Consider the following 9,630-nt stretch of genomic DNA (forward strand, 5'->3'; position numbering starts at 1 on the left):
GGGGGGGTCTCATTGGTTCTGTTGCTTGTTAGGCCTGTGCTTGGAGAGCAGTCACCCAACTGTGCCATGGTTTGTGGTTTTTGTTAACCCTGAGCTGAGAGCCCATTCCTGGGCTCACTCTTTTCATCCAGCTTCCCTGTTCCGATCCCTGGGAACTCTGCGGCACTGAGGTACACCTGGTCTTCCTGTGACCCTGGGGATCCTGGGACCACATTGTCCCAGGGAGGGTTCCACCCCCGCTTAGCAGCCTGAGCGATGTCCCTCACAGGGGCAGACTTCCAAAAGTTCTGATTTTGTGCTCCGCTGTTCTATTACTTGCTGGTAGCCGGCTAACAGAGGCTCCCTCCCACCACACTCTATCTTCCCATATATCGCCTCGGATTCATTTCTCCACACTTCCTACCTTGCTGAAAGTGGTCACTTTTATATTCATAGTGTTGAAGCTATTCTTTTCTTAGATCTCTGGTTGAGTTTGCAGGTGTTAAGAATGATTTGATAGCTATCTAGCTGAATTCCTGGGACCACAAGGAGATATCACCCCATACCTGTCAGAATGGCTAATATCAAAAATACAAGAATCAATAATTGTTGCTGAGGATTGAAAAAGGACCCATCATACACCATTGTTGAGAATACAAACTGGTGCAGCCACTGTGGAAAACAGTATGGAGGTTCCTCAAAAAATTAAAAATAAAATTATGAGGGGCACCTGGCTGGCTCATCAGTGCAGCATGAGACTCTTGACCTTGGGGTTGTGAGTTCAAGGCACAGGTTGGGTGTAGAGATTACTTAAAAATAAAATCTCAAGAAATAAAATAAAATTATGATATCATCCAGTAATTCCACTACTGGCTATTTACCCAAAGAATATGAAAACACTAAATCACAAAGATGTATTCACCCCTATGTTTACCACAGCATTACTTACGATAACCAAATTATGGAAGCAACCCAAGTGTCTATTGAGAGATGAATGGATAAAGGATAAGTGGTATATATATAAAATGGAATATTACTCAACCATAAAAGAATGAAATCTTGTCATTTGCAACAACATGGATGGATCCAAAGGTATATTGCTAAGTGAAATAAGCCAGTCAGAGAAAGACAGATACCATATGATTTCATTCATATGTGGATATTAAGAAACAAAACAAATGAGCAAAGAAAAAAGGGAGCAAACAAAAAACCAGACTTTTAAATATAGAGAACAAACTGGTGGTTACCAGAGGGGAGGTGGATAGGGGGATGAACGAAATAGGTGAAGGGGATTAAGAGTACACTTATCATGATGAGCACTGAGGGATATATAGAATTGTTGAATCACTATATTGTACACCTGTAACTAATATATCACTGTATGTTAACTATTGTGGAATTCAAACTAAAAAAATAATAACATGGGACTGAGTAAACTAAGGAAGATAATGATAATTTTATGACTTTTTGTTTAAATCATTGCAGACTCAAAAAACCTTTGTTTTTCCAGATTTAAGAAAGTTTTATCTGAAGCTAACTGATTTACAGCAATTTGACAAATAAACCTTTGTGAATACATATAAACATTTATCTTTTCTCCTTACCGGATCCCTCCAAACTTCAGAAACTCTCAGTAAATATGCTTATATTTTTTATGGCAATGTATTTCTTATTTCAAAAAAGAACATGTTCTCCTTGTAACAGGACACAGTTTGCTGGAATGTCACATTTGAGAGAGACACACATAGACTCAGATATGACCAGATAGCTTTAAGAAATAAGGCTGACCTTATGAAGCCAACAAAGCCCTTGGAAATATCAGCCTCATACCTTGTTTACAGGGATCCCAGCAGACTCACCAGGGAGTAAAGAAGGTCACTCCTGACAGGTGCAGGAACCTCAAGATATTTTGAGAACCTCAAGAAGGGAGGAATTCACCCAAATATATGGGTATCAAAGAGGAAGTCTGATGGCAAGTATTTGGCCTTAAGAGGCTATGAAACATTTATTTAATCTAGATATTCCTTATAAAAGTTCTAGCAAAGCAGGTTTTAAGGAACATATATGGTCAACTACTATTCTTGTTGGAGTTATGTAAATCATCAGCCTGTTTTTTTTTTTTTTAATTAGACTTATTTTACAAACACTTGGGTATTAATTTGGCTATCTTTGGTAAAAATAAGGGCAATTATAAAGAAAAATATGCTTCAATAACACACCTTTGTAAATATTATATTTTAATATTGATCATTATAAACTGGACTAGATCCTGCATTCTCCTAGTGTCCCCCAGTGCCTGACTACAACACTTCAAGATAACATTTTTTAATTGTTCTCTCCCTTTCTGACAATTGGAATCATTTGATACACCAAACGTCCCCTTTTTCCTGAAGCCCTGCAAAATGAATAGAAATGACTTGATGTAAACTTCAGAGAAATCCCCACAAAAGTTCATGTATAGACAATTTTCCTGCTTGTTGCTCTGTGGGCCCCTCAAAAAGATCACTAGACCACTACTGGCTAGAGACAACTGAACTGAAGCTAGGGAAATCCATCACATTGCCACCGCATGCCCTATGCCATCTGAAGATGCCTCCAGCCCAACATCAAGAAATCTCACTGGCAGCACTCCGGACTTAGACACTGGGTTTAGGATTAGCTCCAACCATTCACCTACACTTTTCCTTGGTTTCCATAAGAAATGCCACTTCTCAATTACCATAGGGCTTAATTTTGAGAGCCCACCTGCATCACTGCCTCCTGAAATAAGCTTAACCGAACGACCTATTGTCAGATTAAGAGACAGGTTCCCCAAGAGGGAACGATCTACTGTGGTGAATGGGTTAGTGAATCATATAAAAAATATAAGAATACTTATGGAGAGTTTCTGAGTTTGGAGGGAATCCAGTAGGGAAAAAAGATAAAAGTTTTAATTTGTTTACAAATGTGTATTGCTCTAAGTCAGTTAGTTTCATATAAACAATTTTCTTAAATCTGGAAAAACAAAATATTTTTAAGAGTCTGCAATGTTTTAAACAAAAAGTCATAAAAATGGTCATCATCTTCCTTAGTTTATTAGTCGCATGTCATTAATTCTTCTGCTAGAAGCCAGTGTTCCCACAAGCTCCGGGAATTCTTACCTAGCTCAGTTCTATGATCTTAAAGTCATCAGAATCTGCACTCAGAACTCTTTCTGCTCATGGCCTCTGATGGCTCAGAATCCCTTGCTGTGCCTCTCACTGAAGACTGTCTCTTACTGTCTCCACTGCTCAAGGCCCTACCGGAGTGAAGCGGGGTGTCAGCAGCATCCCCAGTGCACGGAGCAAAAGGACAAAGGACCCAGTGCACCTGCGCCCATGGACTCTCAGTGTGGGACCTGAGAAAGTTGGTCTCTCCCTGTCTGTCTGTGTATCTCTGTCCCTGACTCTCATCCCCACCTCCTTCCTCTGTCAGCTGAGCCTATGTCCACACTCCTGGTGGGGAAGGGCACAGGCTCACTCTACCCATGACTTTGGTCTGTAGCTCAGGTGTGCTGTGTAATTACTAGGTCTTATAAGTAGAAAACCTTTATTTTCCAAAGTTTCCTGTGTTGTTCCTGAAAGGTGTCTTGCAGTCATAATAACAACCACAAGGGTGGGTCTAACATTGCTTATGGAGCGGCTGAGACCTGCACAAAACATGAACGTTCCTGAAGGGAGAATGCTGGTTCCTGCCATCTGTGACCATTGACTTCATTGTTCAATTGCAGTGTGTGGCCCAGAAACATCACATTACTGACCACTCACCCCATGGGACACAGATCAATCAACTGGAGTATAGGGCTCATGCGTGGTTTTCTTTGTCTCTGGACTTACAGGCTCCCCTCCTTTTCAAAGTCCCTGGGGTCAGCACCTTTCTGCCCCACCCCTTCAGTGAGGTGGGTCCAAACCTCTGTAGAGCAGCAGATGGGATAATGTCACACTGTGCACTCCATCATGGACCCCAGACTTCCTAGATGACTTTATAGGCATGCAGTAATGTGCTATCCCTTTGCTGTAGCGTTTACCGACCTGTGGCAACACAGCAGTGTGCTGTGACTGCCTTCACAGTGTCCTGTACAAGAGTGACACCACCATAAATATAATCACTATGATTCACACATTCACCCTCCTCCTCCTCCCTCCACCTCCTGTCAGTCACTAACCTCATTACCACCTCTCAATTCTGGCCTCTTCCAAAATGTAATACAATTGCAACTTTATGGAATGCAGCCTTTTAGAGCTTCTTCTTTCCTAATATGCATTAAAAATTTATTTATATTACTGTGACTTCAGAGGTCCTTACTATTAAATTCGGACTAATATCCTAGTGTACAGATGCACAACATATTGGAGAACACCTGTGGCAAGGCAATCTTTGGGGATTATGTAAAAAGCTGTTATAAACATCCATGTGCAGAATTTTGATTGCTGTTGGGTTTGGTGATTCAAAATAAAGCTGCTATAAGCACTCACAAGCAGGATTTTCTCTGGAGAGAAATGTTTTTATTTATCTGTTATAATTTGTAGTCTGAAATCTTTTCATGTATTCCCTACAAATATCAGAAAATAAATAAAACCAGTCCTCTGGTTAAAGTTAAGCAAATAATAATGTAAAACGCAAAGAGAACTGATGAATCCATCAAGCACAAGGTTTGGTCCCTGGGAGATGGCACCAGACCTCCCCTGACCCAGCCCCTCTCTGCTGGTTGACCAGTTCCCATTCCCTCCTCCAGCCTCAAGCATCTCCCCGACCTCCTCACTAGAGCCTGATTTCTCCTTCTTTGAGAAGTTCAATGACATCAAAAGAGAATCCCTCAAGCTTTGACACCCACCTTGGGCTATTGGATTATTTGAGGTTGGACGAAAAACAATTTACTCTACTCCATTTATTTATGCCCTCTTTTTTATTTATACCTGAATTGTGCAGATATTAACCTATAAGTTTCTGACTATAAATTCCTTCTCGATATTTATGTTTTTTATTTTGTGGATTCATATGATCTATTACTGAAATATTTTCAATTACATTTTTACAAGTTATAGAAATTATCGGGTATTTATTCTCCTTATTAAGAGCCAGAAATTCAGGCGCCTGGGTGGCTCAGTTGGTTAAGTGACTGCCTTCAGCTCAGGTCATGATCCCAGGGTCCTGGGATCGAGTCACGCATTGGGCTCCCTGCTCTGTGGGGAGCCTGCTTCTCCCTCTCCCACTCCCCCTGCTTGTGTTCCCTCTCTCGGTGTGTCTCTCTCTGTCAAATAAATAAATAAAATCTTTTTTTTAAAAAAAAAAGAGCCAGAAATTCATAAAATGTATCATTTCCCATTGCAGGAAGGTGCTGCAAATGTTTGTTACTATCTGAAAGAGCACATGTTAAAGGAATCAGTAGGATGTGACCAGTGCACTAACAAAAGTCAGGGATATTGACCAGAGGATAATTCTTGTTGAGTGGTTAGGGGACAATCTAAGTGAATCCTTAGGGAAGAAGCTTGCCAAAGACCATCAGTCCTCCCCAAGATATGTGGGTCTACACCACCTCTGAGCTCCCTGTGTGAGGAAGGAACTCAGTGAGGATGCTTGGGAAGACACATGGACCTTTAACAGGACATCTGTTTTCTTGGGATGAAGCACCTTGTCTCTATGAGGGCGTTATTTCCATACATCTACTATACATGTGTCCCCTCTCTGCTTCTGGTCTTGGACAAAAGCATGTATGAGGAGAAGGTGAGGACAGGAATAAGGAACAGATTCTCAGGAAGGACTTAGAGGAATGTGGTCCAGCAAAGGGCTCTACATGGGCAGGTAATTTAAAGGGAACGGTTCCCTTGCAGAATCCAAAATAAAGGGTGGGATTTCCTCCCTCTCTTCTGAGAATGACAAGTGTAATAGAGTGGGGAGAAATAGATCAATTACCGTGATGTGCAGGAGCTCAAGGTTTTGGGGACGCCCTGGAGAGGAGAGAAGGTGAAGCAAAGGACAGGGGGAGGGAGGAGAATCTGAGTCAGAAAGAAAGGACCCCATCTGCCAGTTTTACCATGGATTCCCCATACAGAACCCCTGCCCCTCTACAGAGGAACTGTCTGAGGAAGCTAATAAATGTGGTGGAATGAATGGCTGAGGGTTTGATGAAGCTGAATGGGCACAGAGAACCTGTGGGAAGATTAGTCCAGTTTTAGCTCAGGCCACTCAGCTCAGAGAAGGTCTTGTGAGCTCAAGCACCTGTTGACTGTCCCCCACATCATGAGTTCCAGTTTGGGGGAGATCCACCTCCTCAATCCTCTCAGGATACCCCACAGAACTTCTTCTCATCAGAAGAGCCCTTCCCCCCAGGGTCCCTGACATTTGGTCACCTGGACAGGAGCCTTCCATGGTGATGACCTTTCTGCTACTGCTCCTCCTGCCTCCAGAGTGGGAACAGGTGACAGTTCTGGAATCCCACATGGAGTGGGGCTGGGTGGGTGGCAACTCTTGCAGGTGGGCACAGGGACTCCTCTCTGAGCTGCACATGGGTAGCAGGCAGAGTTCTCACATGGATTGTATGTTGCAAATTAACATGGAACCATGTTTGAAACAGGACAACATAGCCTCCGGAGGGCCTTTATGGAACCTGGGGATACTGAGTCTTGCTCACTCTTCCCCCTTCATTCTTGAGAATAGAATCAATCATGCAAACATGATGCTGCCATTCCCTGTGTCCATTCCCCACCTACCTCTGGGTGGATGATGGTTCTGGTCACAGGGTGAAGGAGGACACAACCAGTGTTCCCTGCTGACTGAGGGAGGACATGCATCCATCCAGGTTCTCCATATGGTCAAAAGGGTCATAGTGCAGGAGAATCATACCTGGCTTGGGGGATCATTGCTCCTTGTCCCACTAGAGCCGGCTCCGGGCCCTGGAGGGGTGGGCATCAGTGTCCACACTCTTGTTAGGCACACAGCACACCCTTGTGGCCAAAGCATCACAACCTGTATTTACATTACACAGCTGGCACTAGAAGCAGGTAACCTGCTTCTGATATCTTCTCTTACACCTGCAGAGGGAAGACTGGGTGTTGGGACCAGGGATTCCCCAGATCTCCTTCCTTCTGTCCTGCTTCATCCACACCGGACCTGCCACTCCCAGTGCATGAACTTCAGAGCAAAGACACTCTGTGTCCTAACCTGATGGGGGATGTCCTTTCTGTGTGTTTTTGGACACATTGTCTAGGGAAGGGCTGCTGTAAGTGACTTTGAGGACAGGAGGGAAGGAGGAGCCCTGACTCCCAGGTGGTGCCCTGGATGGACTTGGCCCCATGATGGCAGCAGCAGGAGCACCAGAAGCAGAAGCCACAGGCCAAACTCCTCCTCCCCGCAGATGAGAAAGGGGTTCTGCTCCCAATAATCACAGGTCTGGGGTTCTGTGTGAGCCCTGAGAATGTTGTCACAGGAAGGGCTGTGACGAGCAGCCCCCTCCTCAGACCACAGCCCAGTGATGATCAGGAAGCCAGAGTCACCAGACATGGAGCCAGAGAATGGACCAGGATATCCAAAGGGTCCAACCATTATAATAGGTGAGGATTTGGGATTCCATTCATGGGAGCTGTTGGTACCAGGACACATATTGTACACCCCTGATGTGTCATGTCTCAGACAAGCCTCGATTCTGCATGCCTGTCTCAGTCTTGACCTGTCACGAACTCTTCACCCCATGGTAGCCTGACCCTGACACAAAGGAATGTCTGCTTAATTTGAGAAAATCATATAATATATTCACGTCAAGGACAGACATTGGAAGCTGAATTTAAGAGAATGGGAACAGGTTTTGTAGACAGAGGCCATAGAATGTGTTTCAGACTGCAGCTTATACCAGCAAACAAAGGAATCAGCTGACAGCCAAGATGTAGGGGTTTCACAGGAAACCCTATTGCCAAGGGGACACCAAGTTTTTGTCTCACTTCCCCACAGGCCTGGAGCACTGTGTGAGTATTGAGATTGCTATCATAGGACTGGCAATAATACTCAGCCTCGTCCTCAGCCTGAAGGCCGGTGATGGTCAGGGTGGCTGAGCTTTCTGACTTGGAACCAGAGAATCGATCAGGGACCCCAGAGTTTCTGCTATCATCATCATAGATGAGGAGAATGGGTGCCTTTCCTAGGAGCTGTTGGTACCAGTTCACATAATGGTATGTGAACTCTCCATCATAATCCGTGCTGGTGGGGATTCCAGTGCAGGAGATGGTGACCCTCTGGCCCAGAGCCCCAGACACGGAGGGCGGCTGAGTCAGCACAGACTGGGCCCAGGACCCTGCAAGGGGGAGAGACACAGACAGGGTGATGCTGGGTTCTAGAGACAAGAAGAGGAAGGAGGGCCCTTCATGTCCTCCCAGGGCCCCTTCCCCTGTCCCTGCATCCACTCACCTGTGCAGTGAGCGAGGAAGCTGAGGAGGAGAGGGGACCAGGCCATGGTGGAGGTCATCACCGATCCTGCCTTCTGTGGCCCCACAGCTGAGCAGAGCCTCCCCTAATCTCTCCCTTCCCCTCTTCATCCTCTGCGAGAGGGAGGGCCTGTCCATGCAAATGAGAGCCCCAGCTCTTTAACACCTCATTGGTCCTGGGTCAGGTTCCTCTCCCTGAAGATGTCGGGGGATAGGCAGAGGAAGGACTCTGTGGGGCCAGGGGGTAAGGAGGTCACAGTTCTGAGGCCTGAGCAGAGGGCACAGAAGTGTCAGGTGGCAAGTCTCAGCTCTGATCACCCCTGACCCCACAGAAACTGGCTTTGATCACCCCCTGGTGTCAGATCCAGACATACTTTTGTGTGAAATGGTGACCAGAGCCCATCAGCCACGACTCTTGCCTCCCCACTGCTCTGATCACTGTCCCGTGCATTAGAGCCACGTTAGATGTCCCCTTATGTGTCCTCACGTCATATCAGGGCAGTCTTTATGCTCTACTCAGACTCCTCAGGGTGAGTGTGTCCACAGCTCCTTGTCTATTCTTGGGTCAGAACTGAGATGGTGTCTCTACAGAAACTCCTCTAGATCAGGATCCAGTGCAATGCAATGACAGACCCCAGGGACACATGGTCCCTTCTGTGCAGGATGCTGGGTCTTTCTTATAATGTGACTCCTCCCTTGTTTCTGGAGCTCTCCCTCCTGAAGGTTCCCACAGCACTGAGGAGACAGGGAATGATTCTCTCCAGGTTGTGTGTAGACGTCCTTGTGTGCATCACTATAGGGTTACACACTGAAATTATTTGTCACCTGTCACTGTTTCCACCTCTTAGGCTCTGATCTCCTAGCACACAGACACAAGTCAGCAGGATCCCTGCCACTTGAGGCTCTGTGTGGCACTGACCTCAGAGCACCAAACGCTGGAAGTTCTAGGAGGGAAGGAGTGACAACTACAGATGCTGTGACAGGGACCCAGTGACAGAGCTTATGTATCAGTCATGCTTTAGCCTACAGTGTACTTGAAGTGGATGCATGTTATTGAAACAAAATTCAGCTCAGTAACACTGTTTTAAAGTCAATGGCAATGTCAAGTTGAAGTTGCAAGTACAATCACTTGTATACTTTTCCAGATCTTTTCTTATTGTAGACAGAGTATGGGTAGAAGTTGTGGTTAAAAGATGGAGGTAAAAACAATGGAAATGAA

The 9,630-nt window shown here is 45.3% G+C and overlaps 1 protein-coding gene and 1 gene segment (V, D, J or C); one reads left to right on the top strand and one right to left on the bottom strand.

Annotated features, from left to right (window-relative positions):
* ZNF280B (zinc finger protein 280B) overlaps positions 1-4,286 on the top strand; it is an 89,178-nt gene extending 84,892 nt beyond the window's left edge. For both annotated transcript variants that reach the window (XR_004683487.1, XR_004683488.1), the window contains one exon: positions 3,254-4,286. The gene's annotated coding sequence lies outside the window, so the exon portion shown is untranslated. The remainder of the gene's footprint in view (positions 1-3,253) is intronic.
* Positions 4,287-7,751: 3,465 nt separating this feature from the next.
* On the bottom strand, positions 7,752-8,538 carry LOC118026177. The segment is given in 2 exon segments: positions 7,752-8,281; positions 8,395-8,538. Coding segments are annotated over 2 exon segments (588 nt in total).
* Positions 8,539-9,630: the final 1,092 nt, after the last annotated feature.

The sequence above is a fragment of the Mirounga leonina genome, unplaced genomic scaffold, assembly GCF_011800145.1.
Source record: "Mirounga leonina isolate KUSES-001 unplaced genomic scaffold, KU_Mleo_1.0 Mir_214, whole genome shotgun sequence".
In the NCBI taxonomy this organism is placed as follows: domain Eukaryota; kingdom Metazoa; phylum Chordata; class Mammalia; order Carnivora; family Phocidae; genus Mirounga; species Mirounga leonina.